Genomic DNA, 22580 nt, shown 5'->3' on the forward strand with positions numbered 1-22580 from the left:
GTGGAATACCATGCTGGTTCATTCTGTGAGATTATATTCTAGCTTCCTTCCCATTCTGCCCCCTTCTTTTATATTGTTTATGTTTTGATGGTCAATGTTGGAGCTTTGTATAAGTATTACTGGTTTATATAAATTTGGGATTGAGCATCTTCTAACATACAGAACAAAATACACTTAGAACCCAGAGGATAACCCTCCAGAACCCCTCGGGTAGACTATATTTTCTCTCCACTATCACTTCTTCACCACTGCTATCCCCCCTTTTTCTACTATCCCCCCTTTTTTCTCTTTTTCCTCTTTTTTTACTTTTTTCTTTTCTATTCTTCTTTGTGGTTTTTGGCTTTTATTTTTACTTTTTTTTACTTTTGTTTTTCACTTTAGTTTTAAAATTTGTTTTTCACTTTAGTGGTCCCTTTGTTTTATTTTGTTCTGTGCTTCTTTTTCTTTTATTTTCTCGTCTCTGACCCATCTAGGGTGTATTTTACTTAGGTTGTGGTTGGTATTTTTGACTCAGCCCATTCAAACAACCACTCTGTAACAGACAAAATGACTAGAAAAAACAATTCACCACAAAAGGAAGAACTGGGAACAGTACACTCTGCCACAGAGTTACAGAATTTGGATTTCAATGTGATGTCAGAAAGTCAATTAAGAAGTACAATTTTAAAGCTACTGGTGGCTCTGGAAAAAACCATAAAGGACTCTAGAGACTTTGTTACTGCAGAATTGAGATATAATCAGGCCAAAATTAAAAATAGATGAAAGGAGATGCAATACAAATTGGTTGTCCTAACTGCAAGGATTAATGAGGTGGAAGAGAGAGTGAGTGGCATAAAAGACAAGGAAGGAAGCTGACGAAAAAAGAGCAAAACCATTAAGAGACCATGAGGAAAGGCTTAGGGAAATAAATGATAGCTTAAGAAGGAAGAATTTATGTCTAACTGGGATTCCAGAAGAGGCTGAAAGAGAGAGAGGACCACAAAGTATATTTGAACAAATCATAGCTGAGAACTTCCCTAATCTGGGGAAGGAAACAGGCATTCAGATCCAAGAGATAGAGAGGACTCCCCCCGCCATACACAAAATCAATAAAAACCATTCACACCTCAAAATTTAATAGTGAAACTTGCAAATATCAAAGATAACAAGAAAATTCTTAAAGCAGTGTGAGATGAGAGATTCTTAACCTATAGGCGAGAAATATCAGATTAACAGAAAACCTCTCCACAGAGCTTTAGCAGGCCAGAAAGCACTGGCACGATATATTCAGGGTCCTAAGTGAGAAGAGCACGCAACCAAGAATACTTAATCCAGCAAGGCTGTCATTCAGAATAGGAGAGAGAAAGAGCTTACTAGATAGGCAGAAACAGAAAGAAAACATGACCACCAAAGCAGCTCTGCAAGAAATATTAAGGGGGACCCTGTAAAAGAAAGAGGAAGCACAAAGAAACAATCCACAAAACAGGGACTGAATAGGAAATACGATGACACTAAATTCATATCTTTCAATAATTGCTTTGAACATGAATGGGTAAATGATCCATCAGAAGATGTGGGGTATCGGACTGGATAAAGAAGCAAGATCCATCTATATGCTGTCCACAAGAGACTCATTTTAGACCTAAGGACACTTCCAGCCTGAAAATGAAAGGCTGTAGAACCATTTACCATTCAAATGGTCCTTAAAAGAAAGCTGGGGTAGCAATACTCATATCAGATAAACTGAAGTTTATCCCAAAGACTGTAGTAAGAGATGAAGAGGGACACTATATCATACTTAAAAGATCTATCTAATAAAAAGACCTAACAATCATGACTATTAATGCCCCTAATATGGGAGCTGCAAAGGATATCAATCAATTAATAACCACAGTAAAGACATACTTAGATAATAATACACTAATAGTAGGAGACTTCAACACGGCGCTTTCTGTAAATGACAGATCTTCTAAACACAACATCTCCATAGAAACAAGGGCCTTAAATGATACATTGGACCAAATATATTTCACAGATATATACAGAACTTTCCATCTGAACACAACTGAATACAGATTCTTCTCAAGTAAACATGGAACTTTCTCCAGAATAGACCACATACTGGGTCACAAATCAGGTCTTAACCGATACCAAAAGATTGGGATTGGACCCTGCATATTTTCAGACCATAATGCTTTGAAACTTGAACTCAATCACAAGAAGAAATTTGGAAGAAACTCAAACACGTGGAGGCTAAAGAGCATCCTGCTAAAAGATGAAAGGGTCAACCAGGAAATTAGAGAGGAATTAAAAAGATTCATGGAAACTAATGAAAATGAAGATACAGCCATTCAAAATCTTTAGGATACAGCAAAAGCGGTTCTAAGAGGGAAATACATCGCAATACAAGCATCCCTCAAAAAATTGGAAAAAACCTCAAATACACAAGCTAACCTTGCACCTAAAGGAATTGGAAAAAGAACAGCAAGTAAAGCCTACACTAAGCAGAAGATGAGAGATAATAAAGATTCAAGCAGAACTCAGTGTAATAGAGACCAGAAGAACTGTAGAAGAGATCAACAAAACCAGGAGTTGGTTTTTTGAAAGAATTAATAAGATAGATAAACCATTAGCCAGTCTTATTAACAAGAAAAAAGACTCAAATTAACAAAATCACAAATGAAAGATGAGAGATCACAACCAATACCAAGGAAATACAAATGATCTTAAAAAAGGAATTATGAGCAGCTATATGCAAACAAATTAGGAACCTAGAAGAAATAGGTGCATTTACGGAAAACCACAAATTACCAGAACTGGAACAGGAAGAAATAGAAAACCTGAAAAGGCCAATAACCAGCAAGGAAATTGAAGCAGTCATCGAAAACCACACAAGACAGAAATTTCTAGGGCCAGATGGATTCCCAGGGAAATCTTATCAAATGTTTAAAGAAGAAACAATACCTATTCTACTAAAGGTGCTCTGAAAGATAGAAACGGATGAAATATTTCAAAACTTGTTTTATGAGGCCAGCATTACTTCCAAAACCAAAGACCCCACCAAAAAGGAGAAATACAGGCCAATATCCCTGATGAACACAGATGCAAAAATTTTCAACAAGATAGGATCCAACAGTACATTAAGAAGATTATTCACCATGACCAATTGGGATTTGTCCCTGGGATGCAAGGTTGGTTCAACACTCATAAAACAATCAACATGACAGATTACAACAACAAAAGAAAAAAACAAGAACCGTATGATCCTCTCAAATGCAAAGATGCAAAGAAAGCATTTGACAAAATACAGCATCCATTCCTGATTATAACTCTTCAGAGTGTAGGGATAGAGGGAATATTCCTCAATACCATAAAAGCCATTTATGAAAAACTCACAGCGAATATCATTCTAAGTGGGGAAAAACTGAAAGCCTTTCCCCTAAAATCAGGAACACAACAGGGATGTTTACTCTCACCACTGTTAACGTACTACTAGAAGTCCTAGCCTCAGCAATGAGACAACAAAAATAAATAAATAAATAAAAGGCATTCAAATGGTCAAAGAAGAAGTTAAACTCTCCCTCTTCACAGATGACATGATACTCTACATAGAAAACCCAAAAGACTCCACCCAAGATTGCTAGAACTCATACAGCAATTCGGCAGTGTGGCAGGATACAAAATCAATGCTCAGAAACCAGTGGCATTTCTAAACACTAACAATGAGGCTGAAAAAGTGAAACTAAGGAATCAATCCCAATTACAATTGCACCCAAAAGCATAGGATACCTAGGAATAAATCTAACCAAAGAGGTAAAGGATCTATACCCTAAAAACTACAGAACACTTCTGAAAATTGAGGAAGACACCAAGAGATGGAAAACATTCCATGGTCATGGATTGGAAGAATTAATATTATGAAAATGTCTATGCTACGTCAGGCAATTTACACATTCAATGCAATTCCTATCAAAATATCATGGACTTTCTTCACAGACTTGGAACAAATAATCTTAAGATTTGTGTGAAATCAGAAATGATCCTGAATAGCCCGGAGAATATTGAAAAAGAAAACCAGAGCTGGGGGCATCACAATGCCAGATTTCAAGTTGTACTACAAAGCTGTGATCATCAAGACAGTGTGGTATTGGCACAAAAACACATATATCAATGGAACAGAATAGAGAACCCAGAAATGGGCCCTCAACTCTATCGTCAACTAATATTTGACAAAGCAGGAAAGACTATCCACTGGAAAAAGGACACTCTCTATAATAAATGCTTTTGGGAAATTTGGACAGCCATGTGCAGAAGAATGAAACTACACCATTCTCTGACACCATACACAAAGATAAACTCAAAGTGGTTGAAAGATCTAAATGTGAGGCAAGAATCCATCAAAATCCTAGAGGAGAACACAGGCGACACCTTTTTTGAACTTGGCCACAGCAACTTCTTGCAAGATACATCTATGAAGGCAAAGGAAACAAAAGTAAAAATGAACTACTGAGACTTAATCAGGATAAAAAGCTTCTGCACAGTAAAAGAAACAGTCAACAAAACTAAAAGGCAGCCTACAGAATGGAAGAAGATATTTCCAAGTGACATATCAGATAAAGGGCTAGTATCCAAGATCTACAAAGAACTTATTAATCTCAACACCCAAGAAACAAACAATCCAATCATGAAATGGGCTGTAGACATGAATATAAATTTCACCAAAGAAGACATACACATGGCCAACAAGCACATGGGACAGTGCTCCACATCACTTGTCATTAGGGAAATACAAATCAAAACCATGAGCTACCACCTCACATCAGCGAGAATTGTGAAAATTAACAAGATGGGAAACAGATGTTGGAGAGAATGTGGAAAAGGGGGAACCCTCTTGCACTGTTGGTGGGAATGCAAACTGGTACAGCCACTCTGGAAAACAGTGTGGAGGTTCCTCAAAGAGTTAGAAATAGAGCTACCCTACAACCCCACAATTGCACTACTGGGGATTTACTCCAAAGATACTGATGTTGTGAAACACCAGGACACCTGCACCCCAATGTTCATAGCAGCAATGTCCACAATAGACCAACTGTGAAAGGAGCTTCAGTGTCCATCAAAAGATGAATGGATAAAGAAGATGTTGTATATATGTATATATGTATATATACATATATCCCTAACTCTGGGAAAGGAACAAAGGGTTGCAGAAGGGGAGGTGGCAGGGCGTTGGTGTAACTGGTGACAGGCACTGAGGAGGGCACTTGATGCGATGAGCACTGGGTGTTATACTATATGTTGGCAAACTGAACTTCAATAAAAACAAATATAAAAAAAAAATAAGTTCACAAACCGAAGAGAATATTCTCTTTGGAATAGTCTGTTGGATACTGGTATCAGAATGATGCTAGTTTCAAAATCAATGTGAATAACTCTAAGATTTTCAATTCTGTAACAATGTGGGTATTCCTAGAAAATTTGAAAGAACTCACCGATAAAAAAATATCTGGTCCTGGGACACCTGGGTGGCTAAGTGGTTGAGCGTCTGCCTTTGGCTCACGGCATGATCTCAAGGTTCTGGGATCGAGTCCCACATCAGGCAGGGAGCCTGCTTCCCCTTCTGTCTAGGTCTTTCCTTTCTCTGTGTCTCTCATAAATAAATAAATTCTTTTTAAAAAATCTGGCCCTAAAGTATTTTTGTTTTCTTTTTTAAATAATAAATTTATTTTTTATTGGTGTTCAATTTGCCAACATACAGAATAACACCCAGTGCTCATTCCATCCTAAAGTATTTTTGGAAGTTTTTCTTTGATAATTATTTTCAATGTTTCTACAGTTACAGGTCCATTTTGATTGGAACTTCTTACTAGTGTTTGGTGTTTAACATTTTATTCATATTTAAAATTTGCTGAGATTTTCAAATATATTAAGGTACAATTATAGTAGTTTCCTATAACTTAAGAAAAGTTCATTGTATTTGTTGTTCTATTCCATTTATCATTTAAATTTTATTTATAATTTATCTTTGTTTTCTTAATTAAATTTGCTAGAGGCTTATCTACTTAATTCATCTCCCCATAAAAACAACACACCCCTTGGTTTCATATTATATTGGATTCTTAATCATATAATTTCATTCTTCATTTTTAATAATGAAATATTTAAGATTATGAATTTACTTCTGAATATTGCTCTTAACGTTTTGACAAGTCGTGATCTCATTTTTGTTACTTTTTATTAGCCTACTAGTGTTTCTTTTGACTAATACTTGCATATAAATGTGTTCTGAAATATTAAAGCAGTGGAAGACTTACTTTTGTTTGGATTTGTTTCTAAATTTGTTAGAAGTTTTAAATTATCTTCTGACAACAGGTCCAGGATCATTTCTGCTTATAAAAGTATGCAAAAATTTTCTTTGTGGTATACCATATGATTATTTACAAAGTGTTCTCTATTTGAAAGGAGTGTGTATTCACTGTCAGTCAAATATAATTTTTGATATTAATTAAATCTGATGAATTGTGTTTTTCAAATATTCTAAGAACTTATTTTTTGGTTTACTTTATCTTTCATAGTTAAATTGTATGAGTCTTCCATATAGACATTTCTATAATTTTTCCTCCTGTATTACAAATAGGTTTTTCTTAAAGTTTTTGGGTATAAAAATATTTCACGAATACAATATCCTTAAATTGTTTGTATCTTCAGGGTGCCTGGGTGGCTCAGTCGGTTGGGTTTCTGCATTCAGTTCAGGTCATGATCCCAGAATTCTAGGAATAAGCTCCATGTCAGGCTCCCTACACAGTGGGGAGTCTGCTTCTCCCTCTTCTTCTGCCCCTCCCCCTGCCCCTTCTCTCTCTTTCACTCACTCTCTCCCTCAAATAAAATATTTTTTAAAAACCCAAAAATAGTTTATATTTTCTATCAATATAAACTAAATCTCATGGGACCAAAATGATTATGTGGTTATTGCTCCTGTTTTGTTTCCAAATAGATAAGTGACATGATCAGATGTCTTATTTAGAGAATGGATTGATAAGAAGGAGGTGAGACCAAGAGATGAGAAGCCAGTGAAAAGACTCCTACAATAGTTCTGGTTAAGAAATCATGAGTGATTGGATAAAGACAAAGGCTGCAGAGAGGTTTATAGCAAGTAGAATCATGAAGACTTGGAATTACTTAGATTGAAGGGGGCTGGGGCAAGTGAGAAGAGTTGAGGGTTAACACCCTGGTTTCTGATTTAATTGACCATTATCTAAAAGGCAATATAGGAGAAAGAGCTGGCATGGCTATTCAGAATAGGCGATCTTCTAAAGTTCTTCTTTCTCATTATACTCATCCCAAAGGACTTGAGTCCAGACCTAAAGCTCAGTGTTGAATCTTTGCCAATTGATTGCTTACTCAAACCAAAGCCTACATTAGTGTAAAACACTAGGCTACATATTAAATTTCGGGGATCATATTTAATTTATGTGGTAAGAGCTCCTTCATAAATTTCAGGAATCATTTGGACTATGAAAGAAGGAATAAATGTTTGATACCATTCCTGGGGTAATCCATATGTGAAGGTTAAATTTTCCACAAGAGGGCAGCATCACCTAATAAATTATGTCATTGAGAGCCTCCTCCAATAGGTACTATGGGGGCATCCTGGAAGGGTAGACTGTAGGTTCAGGGAGCCATAGGACCTGCCACACCATGAAAGCTGAAAGGCCCTACTATCTCTAAGGCCACATTTACAGCTACCCCTAAGTGACTGGTAGTGGCAGATGTTGCTATAGTAGGAACCAAGAGAATGTGATGCTCACCAAGGGATGAGTAGATGACAACCAGATACTCTCATTCTTATGACTGGCTCAGAAGCCACCAGGGATGGGGTCTACACTCCCTCCAAGTACTAGTATCTCTGTGTAACCAGTATCTCACAGGGACCTTTATTTCACATTCAGATCTTTGTTACCCCTAATGGTTTCTCTGCAAATCATGTGCTATTGAAGGTTAGGCTGCAAAGCACACTATAGTTCTGATGTTCTCAGTATTTAGTAATATTTGGTTACTCCAATTATGCTTCTTTTATACCCCAGGGAAAAGAATGGGAATAAAATTCCTGGAGAATCCAGTAAGTGAAAGGCATTTTATATACCTTGCCTCACTGAATCAACACAACAATGCCATTATATGGAACTACTTTAATGTGACAGAACTAGGCAGTGCCATACATGGGTCTATCTGACTCTAAAGCAAAAACTACTAAGCTTCCTCTCCAAGAACGCTTATTTAAAATCTAAATCATGGGATGCTTGAGTGGCTCACTGGTTGAGCCCTTGGCTCAGGTTGTGATCCCAGGGTCCTGGGATGGAGTCCCTGCTTCTCCTTCTGCCTATGTTTCTGCCTGTCTTTCTGTGTCTCTCATGAATAGATAAATAAAATCTTTTTTAAAAATAAATAAAACCTAAATCATGAGCCATTCAAGATTGAGTCAGTGGCAATGTATCTACTGTATAAGGCATTACTTAACATGTCACTTCCTGTCCAGATACATGAGCAAGGATGGATTAATCTTAGGTATCAGCAGGTAATCCAATAACTCAATGAGATCCTATGTAACCTGACCCTTACTAACTTAAAACCCTTTCCCCTTATGCATTGTCTCAGGCTAAATCACTTGGATGTAAAGCATGAGAACAGCAGAAGAATTAAAGATGGCTTCTGTGTTTCTGGTTTGGTAAACTGAGGGTACGGTGGTCACAGGCACTGAGATGAGGCACTTGGAAGAAAAGAGGACATGTTAGGTTTTAAGCATATTGTGCTTGAAATGCTTCTGAGACATCTAAAGTCTAAATGTCCAGTAGGAAATTGACTATATGGGTTCTGGGGCTCAAGAGATATAGGAATAGATACATGTAAGTGATAATTGAAGCTCTGGAACTGAATGAGATTCTCCATGGTATGTTAACAAGTTATAAAGAGTGGAACTAGGGAAAATACCAACATTTAAGGGATGATCAGAGGCAGAACAGGTAGTAGAACCTGGTTTTAAAAAATGAACAGAGAGGTAGGAAAATAACAAGACAATGGGGGTATCTTGCAAGCAAGAAAGGAGAGTTTCAAAGAGAACATAATCCAGAGCAACAATGTCAAGTGCCATATACTAGTCACACATGGTGAAGACTGAGAATAATCCATTGACTTTGACATTTAGGAAGTAATATGTAGCTTTTGACACAGTAGTTTTAATGGGCTTATGAAGGTCCAATTCAGACTGCAATAGGTGGAAAGCTAAATTGTAGATGAAGACAGTGAGTAGAGACTCTCCTTTTGAGAGACCAAGTATGAACATAGGAAAAAGATGGGGTATTAGCCAGAAGGGGATGTGAGGATGCTTTAAAAATAATTTTTCTAGTAAAAATAATTAAGATTGAGAAGCTCAGGCATGTGCATAGAATAAAGGAAACTAATAGAAGGGAGAAGTAGGAGCTCCAATGGCACAGAGCAAAGATACAGCAGCAAGATGAAAGAAGCCATATGGAAAGCTCACCAATAAGCAGACATGTAATGGCAGCAGAATAACTATGCCCAGATATGTCCTTAGCTTTCTTCTGCTTCTGCCACTCCACTTATCTGGAATGCCTTTCTCCTCGGGATGCCTTATTTGGCCAATTCTACCCACCCTTTAGCTCAAATTCCACTTTCTCTATGAATTCTTACCCTACCAACGTCTTCTGTAGTTAACTCTCTCTTTCTCTTGAATTCTAGTAGCAATTTCTGTCTGAACAATCCATTTGACAATCACTCTTCACCCTGTGAAATCTCCCTTATTGCTTTTTTCAAAAAATGTATTGCTAATTTGTCACAGGTGTGTCTTTTCTCCATTAGACTGTATAATCCCCAAGGGAAGGGTTTCTATCTTAGAATTTGCCACAGCTTCCAGAATGCCTACCATGGCTGGTAGTAGGGGTCTCTTTAAATCTATGTGGTTGATTTAAATAAAAACTTGAAAAAAAATAAATCTATGTGGTTGAACAGTGGCAGCCTGTTATGAAGGAGACAAAAACACCAGGTTAGGTAGGCCCTGGATATATATTGAGTCATTTAGTTTTCTCAGAAGCAAATAAGAAGCCTGAGTCTTGCAGACATAAAATAAATGTAACCAGGGTGACACAGGTAATATGTAATAGTGTCAGGATTTGAACCAAAGACCTTTTCACCTAGGTCATTCTGCTTTGGTTGTCTGTAAAATTCTGTTCATGTGAAACACCTCTTTCTTTGATGGTGTTGACAGAGACATAACTCTATTGAGGCTTTAGTATCAACCAAGCAGTTTCAGTGGCCCCCATTCCTTATAGCAAATCTCCCTGTACCTTACCTCCTGACAATCAGCTTGAGGATCCGAAAGGAGCCTTTGATGAGGATGAGGGCCTCTTGGCGGGAGCCATACAATGGAGTGCCATTGATATTCACCAGCTCATCACCAGTCCTCATCTTCTGGGACAAGGCTGCCTTGCCCCCATCTTCAATCTGTGTTGCAGAGAACAAAACAGAAAACAAGTGGTGAGATGACTCCTTACCTAAAATTCTACTTTCTGGTTCCTCCCAACCTCTGAGCCACAAGTAGTACTGGGAGATGGCTCCAGGAAGCCCTGGGAGATTGCTTAGAAGCTGACTGCAAGCTATTCTTTACTGAAGGCAAAGCTTGGGCAAACCTTTGGGGAAGGAGGCAATACAGAAATAATGCAATCTTCACTCTGGAGGAATCCACATCCATCTGGGGAGATAAGCACTTCTAAATGAGAATGATATTTAGAAAGAACAGGATAGTGTGACCTGAAGTAGCATCATGGCATAGCAAAACATGAACAGAAATTAGAGCCAGAAGAGCTAGGCTCCAGCAAAATGACCTTTGACAAGTCCTTTCCTATCTTTGGGCAGCCTTTGAAGTCTGATAAATTTGAGTTTGAATCTTGGTTCTAGGACTTCCAGCTGAATGACTCTGAGCAAACTACCTAACATCTTTCTGTCTCAATTACCTGATAGGGGAAGTACAAATAACAAGAGTACCTACCTCACAGGGTTATCAGCATATGGAATGTCTGAGAGCATTTAAGTCCTCAGTAAATGTGAGCTCTAATGATTATAGCAAGGGAGTGGACTCCAAAGACCTTCAGCTTCCAGCTCAATAGCCTATGAGTGGAATTGCAAATTCAAAAGATACCAAGTACCGGGCAGCCTGGGTGGCTCAGCGGTTTAGCACCGCCTTCAGCCCGGGGCGCGATCCTGGAGACCTGGGATCGAGTCCCACATCGGGCTCCCTGCATGGAGCCTGCTTCTCCCTCTGCCTGTCTCTCTCTCTCTCTCTCTCTCTCTGTCTATGAATAAATAAATAAAATCTTTAAGAAAAAAACAAAAAAAAACAAAAAAAAAAAACAAAAGATACCAAGTATGTACAAAGTAGCTGATCATTTATCTATGTCTTTTCAACAAGTGCCTAGTACAGTGCTTCTAGGGTACAGAAAATAGTGGGCATTCACCAAAATCTAGAAACACGGGTGTTTACTGTTTCATCATCACAGCCCACAGAATTTCCATTGACCAGGGCAATTTTGGAAAGAAGGTAGTCAGGCTGGAGGGCATAGAAATCAGAGGCATTAACTCTGGGAAACGAACTAGGGGTGGTGGAAAGGGAGGTGGGCGGGGGGTGGGGGTGACTGGGTGGTGGGCACTGAAAGGGCACTTGATGGGATGAGCACTGGGTGTTACTCTGTATGTTGACAAATTGAACACCAATAAAAAATAAATTTATTAAAAAAAAGAAAGCAGAGGCAGAAATAATAGCAGCTGGAGTGGGCAAAAGCAAAACAAAGCAAAACTGTCCCCCCATGGGGGGGATTATGGCTACTTTTATATATAACATTCCTTCTACCACAAAGGTGAGTTCTACATATTAGGACATCAATTCCATCCATGGCAGTAGGAGTAATCATTCCTCAAATTTTTGGTGAATTTCTAGTATGCACAGGATAGCATACTAAGTGCTAAAGAAATGAACAAAGCACACATAGCTTCCAGCCTCAAGGTTAGGTTACTGTCTGAAGTTCATATGTCCACAGAGATGGACATATGATCTAACGATAAAAAAAAAAGGTCCACCCCACTGATGGAATCAGGAAGAGATGTTTGTTTTTTTCCTAGGAGCAAGTAAGGTGAGGATAATTAAACTATACCATCTTTAGGGAAAGGCAGATTCTTTTTTTAAGGCTTTATTTATTTATTCATGAGAGACACAGAAAGAGAGGCAGAGACATAGGCAGAGGGAGAAGCAGGGTCCCCTCAGGGAGCCTGATGCAGGACTCGATCCCAGGACCCTGGGATGACGACCTGAGCCAAAGGCAGATGTTCAACCTCTGAGCCACCAAGGTGCCCCAGAAAAGCAGATTCTAAGTGGAGCAACCAAAAGCTAGTTTTTGCCATAGGTATTTTTATATTTCTATTCTTCTCTCAGTCCTTTATACAATCCCTCCAATCTATCCCCCACCACGGAAGTTAGAATACTGCTGAGCTTTAGATTGGCCAGCTCATGTGCAATTTGGCAGTTGAGACCTCGAGTGCAGAGAAAAATGTTAATTCAGGATTTAAAAAACCCCATCAAATACATTGAAATTCTAAGGTAAATCACAGACTATTATTAAATTTACTGCTGCTAACCCAACAGTTTTTTTTAATTAACCTTGTCTGACAAATCATAGGTTAGCCAAGTGACATTGAATATATATACCTTTGTTCCAGTACCTGGGCCCACCACTCAAGATAAAACAAGCCAATATTGGTAAATGGGGAACAACTCTCAGCAAATTAATTAGGATCACATTCTTATTTCCATTGTCATTATCATTATTACTTCACAGTCACTGCTGCCTGCTGCCAAAAAAAAAAGAAAGAAAGAAAGAAAAGAAGAAGCAGCAGCAGCAGCAGCAGCAGCAAAGTGGTGTACTGGAATTTCAGACGGTCTACTGGAATGACTCATTCCTTTGGCATCCACAGAGGGCTCTGGGCATCAGGCAGGACTTTCAACAGGGATCAGCCATTTAAAAGGGCTCCCTTAGGCTAACAAAGAGCCACAAACAGGGGCCTAACTAATGAATGCTAACAGATTTTTCCTGTTGATGTACATTGGTCTTAATTCATTCTACCTATTTTTTATTCATAAAACTCAATTATCCATATTACTATTAGCAAGTCTCCCTTCAATATGTGTTGGTATTAAGTACCACCTCGAGTTAATTAAGCACTTCATTACATCAACTAGATTTGTTTATTCTAGGCCAGAAAATGAAAGAGGGAACATTTTAAACAAAAATGCTTAATTATTGCTTCAGCAAAAGCTTAAGCGTTTTGCATTCCCTTCTGCTACTTGGGCTGCCACTGAGTCCTTGCAGGGACTCTTTCTTGGACTACAGCCTCAGGCCAACTATGCATGCCCCTTTTAAAAAAGGTTTATTTTTATTGAGGGGGAGAGGGGCTTAGGGAGAAGGAGAACCTCAAGCAGACTCCCTGCTGAGCACAGAGCCTGATGCAAGGCTCAATCCCACAACCCTGAGATCTTGGACCTGAGCTGAAACCAAGAGTCTGATGCTTAACCATCTGAACCACACGGGTGCCCCACATGCCTCTTTTCTGTTTTCTGCCCTTTCTCAGTTACTAGCAGCTTCCTCCTCAGGACAGATGTGTAATAATACCATTTTAACACAAGTGCAAGAACTTGTAAACAACAGACCAATAAATTATGGGCACCTGGCACAGTCCCAGAGTCAAGATGGGTCCAGATCAGGAAATGAAACTCCCTTTGATTGAAAGTCCCTAGGACTATACTCCAAACTAGCCTTTTCCTAGATCCAGGGCATTTACTGAGCTATGCAACTTATTCCTTCTTACCTCTCCTGACTTCTTTTTTTTAAGATTTTATTTATTCATGAGACACACACACAGAGAGGGAGAGAGAGAGAGAGAGAGAAAGAGAGAGAGAGAGAGGCACAGAGACATAGGCAGAGGGAGAAGCAGGCTCCCTGAGGGGAGCCTGATTTGGGTCTCAATCCCAGAACCTCAGGATAACACCATGAGCCAAAGGCAGATGCTCAACCACTGAGCCACCCAGGCATCCCACTTCTCCTGATTTCTTGATGCTTTTAAAAAGTTATCGCTCAATGGTCTTTCCTCCACTCCACCTCTAGATTTCCAGCATGTCTTCCATTTATTGTTTTGCCAGTTCTCCAGGTCAGTGGCTCAACTACACATTTGCTTATATAGAAGATAAAGCAGCTGTGCTCACTTTTCTATCAAGGAGAAGGGATGAAAAGGAAAGGAAGGAAGAAAGGAGGGGAAGGAGAGAGGGAGGGAGGGCTGGAGGGAAAGAAGAAAATGTATGTATTATTTTATAAAATGTGTTTTTTCCTTTTCCACTGTCCCACGTACAAGTCTGGCTGAGGCCCAGGAAAGGTGTGAATCAACAAACTTATTGAGAATAACATGCACTGCTTGAGGGGTTGTGTAGCATCATTTGATGCTGCCCATTCAGTAAGGCTGATCAACTTCCCAGCTCTTCCTGAATCAGACTTTTGGGGTGGCTTTCTTATTTCAAGTGTTGTAAATTCTCAGATTGTACCCAAACGCACTGGAATGTCAGTATAAACACACATCAAAGCCCAATGTAAATGATGCTTAATTTATATGTCATTTTGGATTATCCAAGTGATTGCTGGGCTAAGCAGTGAGTTGTCCAAGTAATTGAAAATGGATTGCATAAAGATCATATAACCAAAAGCTAGCTGGTGTCTGGAAAATTGGGAAGAGGTGATTGACCTTGGACAAGTCCCTTTCCCCTCTTGTGGTTTCTTTGATCTTTACTGGTAAAACGTGGGGGTCTGGCTTGATGATTTCTGAGGGTCTTGGAGCTCTGACATTCAGTGACCTGTGAACAGTTAACAAAACCATGCTGACACAGATAATCCAGCTTTTCATTCCATTGTACTTTGTCTTCGACCATGTTTCACTCCTTCAAAACTAATTCACATCCATCTCTCATTTCCCTATGGTCTTTATCTATTGTTATGGAATGGTCCATCAAGGCTGGACCACTTTTTTAAAAAGCACAGTTAGGATCTTGAGAAGGAGATTCCTGAAGCCTCATTTTGTGCTAATGAGCTAGCAATTTGGAAATTTTTGATGGATCTCCAATGAAGCATGAGGTACTCTGATAGCTGTCAACAAAGTGACTCTCTTTACTTGAGAGTAAAGGCAACAAAAAATGGACTTAACACTGGCTTTTATTAGTCAGATACTAGCAGATCCTTGCTTGGAGCTTTTGAATAAACTTGGGAGAGATGAGAGAGCAAAGGAAAGAAAAGTAATAAGGTTCATCTTGAAAAAAAAGTAGTGCAAGAGAAACATCATTCGCAACAATAACCAGCAGGTATTGAAAGCTTATTATAATAGTGTAAGAGCAGCATTAAAAATCAATGGCATGATGGTGAATGCCTCAGCTTGCTACAAGAAAATTATTGGAAAAAAAAAAAAAGGCATTGACTGAAACATTCCTGGCCAGCTCTAAGAGCCTCTGGCCAAATTACCAGCCCACACTCCTATCTCAACCAGCTTGAAGGCAAACAGTCTAAGAAGTCTAAGAAGGCAAACAGCATAGTTAATTGTTTAAATTGATTTTTTTCTGCAAATAGATAGAAAAGGTCCACTTAGAATAGTAGCTGTATTGCCTAAAAAAAAAAAACAAAAAACCATGCTCCAAATGTCTGAGCACCCTTCGAAAGATTTTCAACGTTTTAGTAACACTCTAGACACCACTTCAGCAATTTGGTTTTTTCTGGGGAATCAACAGAGAAAATGCAGAGAGGGAGAAAAGCTGGATTTAAGAAGTTTAGCTATTAGGAAGTTGGATCATCACATTGTAGGATAAAGTCTGTACTTATTCCAAAACTTAGCTTGAAATCTTGAACAGACCACAGGTTGGGGGCTGTCTGTTTCAGATCTGCTCTCTCTACCATATTGGTATCCCTTACCATCTCCTGCTAGGAGAGATTAATCAGAGTGCCCTGGGCAGGGAAGGCAGAGGCTTTGAAACTTCTGCAGTCTCTTTGCCATGACTTTCAACTCTGATGCCAGGCTGCAGACATACCAGCTGCCCTAACTTTTCTGTCTTAGCAACTCTCTCTTCAAAATCCATTTCAGATTTCAGTAGTCTAGATTAGAAAAGCAAGAAACCCTGCCATTCTTCATCTTCCCTACCTTACCCAAAGCTAAACAGAAAACCTGTCCCTTAAACAAGAAGTCAAAAACCACCACCAATTAAAAAGATATAAGTGGAGGCACCTGGGTGGATCAGTGGTTGAGCATCTGCCTTGGGCTCAGGTCATGATCCTGGGGTCCTGGAATCAAGTTCCACATCAGGCTCCCCACAGGGAGCCTGCTTCTCCCTCTGCTACGTCTCTGCCTCTCTGTGTGTATCTCTCATGAATGAATAAAAAACTAAAAAAAAAAAAAAAGATGTAAGTGGCCCTGGCTCTATGTGGTGATTCCTGGATGCAGATAGCTTGAGGAGGTGGACACCAAGTGAGGAGATACTCTTTTCCTCCACCAGCTGAGAAAAAGATGCCCAAATCCTACATAGGGCTGCCCCAGAGTGTAAAGTCCTGTGGATTAGGCCCATGATCTTGGGCCAGTGTAACTCTGCTATGACCACAGCATGACCTATCCCTATAGACAGTGCCCTCATCCTCAGCTGCTTAATCACCCTCTTATCTTCACCACAAAGGTCCTCTAAGCAACAAATCATTATATTTCCCCAGGGATTAGCCCAAGTAGAATTCTAAGGATCTCTGTCAAAAACTCAGTTCAGAGCCAAGCTCGGTTCTAGAAATCTGGTGATCAGGAAAGGAGTAGAGAGTCAAGAGCACTGTATCCTCCATCAGCAACCAAAATTGAGTTTTCATCAATGACTCCCAACAAGTCAGATCCCAGCAGTCAGTCTGCTGTCTCCATAAATCAAGTAAGGGGGAACAAACATCACTATGCAAGAGGGGGCTCAGGGTTTCTTCCATTGTCAGCAGATATGCTCATTGGGGTCCTGTTCACACTCTGGAAACTCTAGCCATTTATTTACACTGAAGTCTTTTGCTGACATTAATATTATCAGTGCTCATTAAAAATGTCAGCCTTTGGTGGTTTAGAACAATGATCTCCAGAGTAGGGTGTATATATAGCACAGGCTACACACAAGATAATCTACTAGAAGGGGAGATATTTGAACTTCTGTTTATATTTACATTTATCAAAAATCATTTAAAAGTTAAGCATCATTAATATTTAATTTTGGTGGTAGTAAATTATATCATTCATAAATAAAATTATATGTATTCAGGACACAAACTCAAGACATTTTTGCTAGTGTAAATGTTTACTAAAAAATTTCTCCAGAGATCCCTGGGTGGCTCAGTGGTTTAGCGCCTGCCTTCCACCCAGGGCGTGATCCTGGAGTTCCGGGATCGAGTCCCATGTCGGGCTTCCTGCGTGAAGCCTGCTTCTCCCTCTGCCTGTGTCTCTGCCTCTCTCTCTGTGTCTCTCATGAATAAATAAATAAACTCCTTAAAAAATTTTCTCTAAATCATAGACTTAAATGAGAGGGCTAAAACCAAAATACTTTTAGAGGAAAGCATAAGAGATGATCTTTGTGACCTTGGGCGGGGGCAAAGATTTCTTTGACAGGATGCAAAAACCAATAACCATAAAAGAAAAAGTGCTATACTGGGAGTTCATCAAAAAAAAAAAATATATATATATACATACATGTATGCATATATATATTCATCAAAAATGTCACTAAAAAGTGAAAAGACAAGTCACAGACTAGGAAAAAATATTCATGATACATCTATATGACAAAGGCCTTATATCAAAACATGAAAAGAAAAACACAACAAATTAACAATTGGCAAATGACTCGACCAGGCACTTCACTAAAGATAGCCAAATGGCCAAGAGACATATGAAAAGGTGCTCACTATCATTTTTCATCAGAGAAATTTAAATTCACAGTAAAATATCAGTACACATCCACTAGAATACTTAAGAAGACTTAAAATGCCATGTATCGAGAGGAATATACAACATTGAACTCTACATTGCTGGTGGGAGTATAAAATTTTACAGTCACTGTAGAAATCTGTACACTCATTGTTGAACCCAGAAATTAATTCCACACTTAGGTAAACCCAAGAAAAAGAAGTGCAGGTGTCCACAAAAAGATGTGATAGGACACACTTTATTCATAATAGACAAAAAGTAAGAATAACTCCAATGTTCACCAATACAAACACATTCCAAGAGCTTGGGAAGTTGGCAGAGTAAGAGGACCCTGGCCTCATCTGGTCCCACGTTACAAGTAGATGTCATCCACATCCAAGTCAATAAATAGGAGAGTGACTTGAAGACTGGCAGAACAAACTCAACAATGCAATATAGAGAAGCAGCAGCATCTGAAAGATAAGAAAGGTCAGAAAGGTGGAAGGAGGTTGCCTGTAGGAGGGAGGGAGCTGTGTGCAAGGAGAAGGAAAGAAATGGGCACTTGTACCAGGGAGCTCTCATGGGAAAGACTAATCCCCATAACATTTGACTTTAAAAATCAGAGGGGCTGAATTCTGTGAGTTTGTAAAACCAGTGGAACTTGGAGCCCAGAGCTTTGATAGTCAGCTGACTCAGCACTGGGCTAGCCCGAAGGGCTAGTGATAGCTGGGTTGTCAACTCAAAGAGACAGCAGCCTATGTGGAAATGCAACAGAAAAACTGCAGCTTACAAAATGCTGGGAGCAAACGGGAGACAGATCTGTTCATATTGATTTCAGAGTATGTTGTGGGACTTCTTTGAAAATGCATGAGTTGGCAGGCATGATTATCCTCGCCCACTCCCCAGCATAAACACAGAACCACCTGTGGGAGGGAGGGATGCACAGATACTTATAGCCCAGGCTTAGGACAAATTATTTTATTTTATTTTTTTTAAATTTTTATTTATTTATGATAGTTACAGAGAGAAAGAGAGGCAGAGACACAGGCAGAGGGAGAAGCAGGCTCCATGCACCGGGAGCCCGATGTGGGATTCGATCCCGGGTCTCCAGGATCGCGCCCTGGGCCAAAGGCAGGCGCCAAACCGCTGCGCCACTCAGGGATCCCAGGACAAATTATTTTAAAGCGTGTGCATGCCCCACTTAGCTGCTGGTAGCATAGTGGCTACTGCATGCCCTGCCCAGCCCCTGCACCATACCCAGCCCCATGTTCCCAGCCACTATCATATACCACACACCCACCGTAGGCCCCCCAGGCACTGCAGTGCTACAGGGGATCTGACATAGGACTAGTTCCCAACACAAATTTTACTAACAAGGCTGCCCCGCTCCGAAGTTCCCTGGAGGGCATGCCCCCTCCCCACCCAGAGCTGCCCTGTCTGGGTCCCACTAACACCACAGAGAGCAAGCAAAGCCCGTAACAGGCAGAGTCAGTACAGAAGATTGCACTGAAAGGAAAAGTGACTCAGACACAACAGCAGGGTATAAGCAACACACATAGGATACTCTCCTGAATTGCCAGGTTCTGGTGAACAGGTGACACTGCATTGCATGGTACTCCAGGACCTCCTCTTCATAAAGTCATTACTTTCCAAGGCAGAAGACTGGGCTGATGTTCTTAACACACAGAAAGAGACACGGAGAAGCAGACAAAATGAGGGGACAGACATTCGTTGAGAAATGTATCCCAAATGAAAAAACAGGACAAGACCATGGCCAGAGATCTGAGCAAAGTAGATATAAGTAACATGCTTGATAGAGACCTTAAAACAATGATCATAAGGATACTCACTGGACTTGAGAAAAGAGTGGATGATATGAGAAAGCTCCTTAACACAGACATAAGGAATAACATAGCAGAGATAAAGGGCTCAAAAAACAAAGAAACAGGCTTCATGGAACAAATAGCAAGATAGAAGAAGCAGAAGAAGGAATTAGTGGCCTAAAAGACTGAGTAATGGAAAGTAATCAAGCTGAACAAAAGTGAGGGAAAAAATTACACAAAATGAGAATAGATTCAGGGAATTCAATGACTCCATCAGATGTAAGAGCATTCATATTATAGGAGTCCCAGAAGAAGAAAAGGTGGCAGAAAATTTACTTGAAGAAATAATAGCTGAATACTTCTGTAATCTGGGGAAGGAAACAGATATCCAAATCCAGGAGGCACAGGGAACACCCATCAAAATCAACAAAAGCAGGCCAACACCTAGACATATCATAATTAAAATGGCAAAACATAGTGACAAAGAAAAAAATTTTAAAAGCAGCAAGGCAAAAGAAGACAGTCACATACAAAGGAAAGCCCATACAGTTAGAGGTTTTTCAACAGAAACTTGGCAAGCCAGAAGAAAGCGGCATGATAGAGTCAAAGTGCTGAATGGGAATAATCTGTAGCCAGGAATACTCTCTCCAGCAAGGCTATCATTCAGAATAGAAGGAGTGATAAAAAGTTTCCAGGACAAGCAAAAACTGAAGGAGTCTGTGACCACTAAACCAGCCCTGCAAGAAATAATAAAGGGGACTCTGGGTGGAAAGGAGACACCAAAAGTGACAGTATAGAGGTAGGAAACACAAAAGCAGTAAAAATTAATATTTCTTTAAAAAAATCAGTCAAGGAACTCACAAAAAAGGATATGAAATATAATAATATATACCTAAAAGGTGGGGAGGAGAGGAGAAAAGAATGGGTTCAAACTTAAATAACCATCAACTCAACATAAACTACTATACTCAGAAAAGGTTATATACAAAACTAATGGCAACCATATATCAAAACCTACTAATAGGCAAAGAATAAAGAGCAAGAAATCCAAATATATCACTAAAGAAAATCAGCAAACCATGAAAGAAAAAAACAGATCAGAGAAAAACTTCAGAAACAACCATAAAATGGGTAATAAAATGAATAAATACCTATCTATCAATAATTACTATGAATGCTATGGACTAAATGGTCCAATCAAGACATAGGATGACAATATAGATTTATTAAAAAAAGACATCTATATGCTGCCTACAAGAAACTTCTTGTAGACCTAAAGACACCTCACCTACAGATTAAAAGTCAGAGGACAGAGAAACATCTGTCATACAAATGGATGTCAACAGAAAACCAGAGTGCCAATACTTATCAGACAAAATTGGCTTTAAAACAAAGACTGTAACAATAGACAAAGAGGGACACTACATAATCATAAAGGGGACAATCCAACAAGAAGATATAACAATTGTAAATATTTATGCACCCACCATAGGAGCACCCAAATACATAAAACAGTTAGTAACAAACATAAAGGACCTCATTATTAATAATGCAATACTACTAGGGGACTCTATCACCCCACTTACATCAATGGACAAATGATCCAAACAGAATATCAATGAGGAAACAATAGCTTTGAATGACACACGGGAACAGATGGACTTTACAGATATATTCAGAACATTCCATCCTAAAACAGCAGAATATACATTCTTTTCAAGTGCAAATGCAATATTCTCCAGAAGAGATCACATATTACCCCATAAAACCAGCCTTAACAAATTCAAGATCAAAGTCAAATCATGCACCTTTTCTGACCACAATGCTGTCAGACTAGCAGTCAATCATAAGAAAAAATCTGGAAAGACCAAATACATGGAGGTTAAATAACATGCTACAAAACAATGAATGGGTCAACCAGGAAACCAAAGAAAAAAATTAAAAAGTGTGCAGAAGCTAATGAAAATGAAAACACACAGTCAAAAGCCTCTGGGATACAGCAAAAGCAGTTCTAAAACATAAATTTATAGCAATACAGGCCGATCTCAAGAAGCAAGAAAAATCTCAAACAACCTAAAGGATCTAGAAAAAGGATCCTTACACCTAAAGGGTCTAGAAAAAGGACAACAAATAAAACCTAAAGCCAGCAGAATGTAAGAAATAATAAAGATTACAGCAGCAATAAAGGATACAGAAACTGAAAGAACCCCAAAAGAACATATCAATGAAATCAGGAGTTGGTTCTTTGAAAAAATTGACAAAATTGATAAACCACTATCCAGACTTATCAAGAAAAAAAGAGAAAGACTCAAATAAATAAAATCACAAATTAGAAAGGAGAAATAACCACTGACACCACAGAAATAGTCAGTCATAAGAGAATATTATGAAAAACATATGCCAACAAATTGGACAACCTAGAAGAAATGGATAAATACCTAGAAACATATCAGTATCAAAACTGAATCAGGAAGAATTAGAACAGACTGATAACCAGCAAAGAAATGGAATCATTAATCAAAAAAAGTCTCCCAATGGACAGAAATCCAGGACCAGATGGCAAATTCTACCACTTATAGAAGAATTAATACCTATTCTTCTCAAACTATTCCAAAAAAAATCAAGTGAGTTTTGTTTTGGAGTTTCAAGAGTGGTTCAATATTCACAAATCAATCAACATGATACATCACATCAATAAGATAAAGGATGAGAATCCCA

At 39.0% G+C, this 22580-nt stretch overlaps 1 protein-coding gene across 1 annotated transcript in view; it reads right to left on the reverse strand.

Moving 5' to 3' along the window:
* The window catches only part of SHROOM4 (shroom family member 4), a 273467-nt gene that overhangs the window by 157751 nt on the left and 93136 nt on the right, over nt 1–22580 (reverse strand). The window contains exon 2 of the mRNA XM_038587454.1: nt 10343–10494. Within this exon, the coding sequence (XP_038443382.1) occupies nt 10343–10494 (152 nt within the window). The remainder of the gene's footprint in view (nt 1–10342; nt 10495–22580) is intronic.

This window comes from Canis lupus, chromosome X, assembly GCF_011100685.1.
Source record: "Canis lupus familiaris isolate Mischka breed German Shepherd chromosome X, alternate assembly UU_Cfam_GSD_1.0, whole genome shotgun sequence".
NCBI classification, from domain to species: domain Eukaryota; kingdom Metazoa; phylum Chordata; class Mammalia; order Carnivora; family Canidae; genus Canis; species Canis lupus.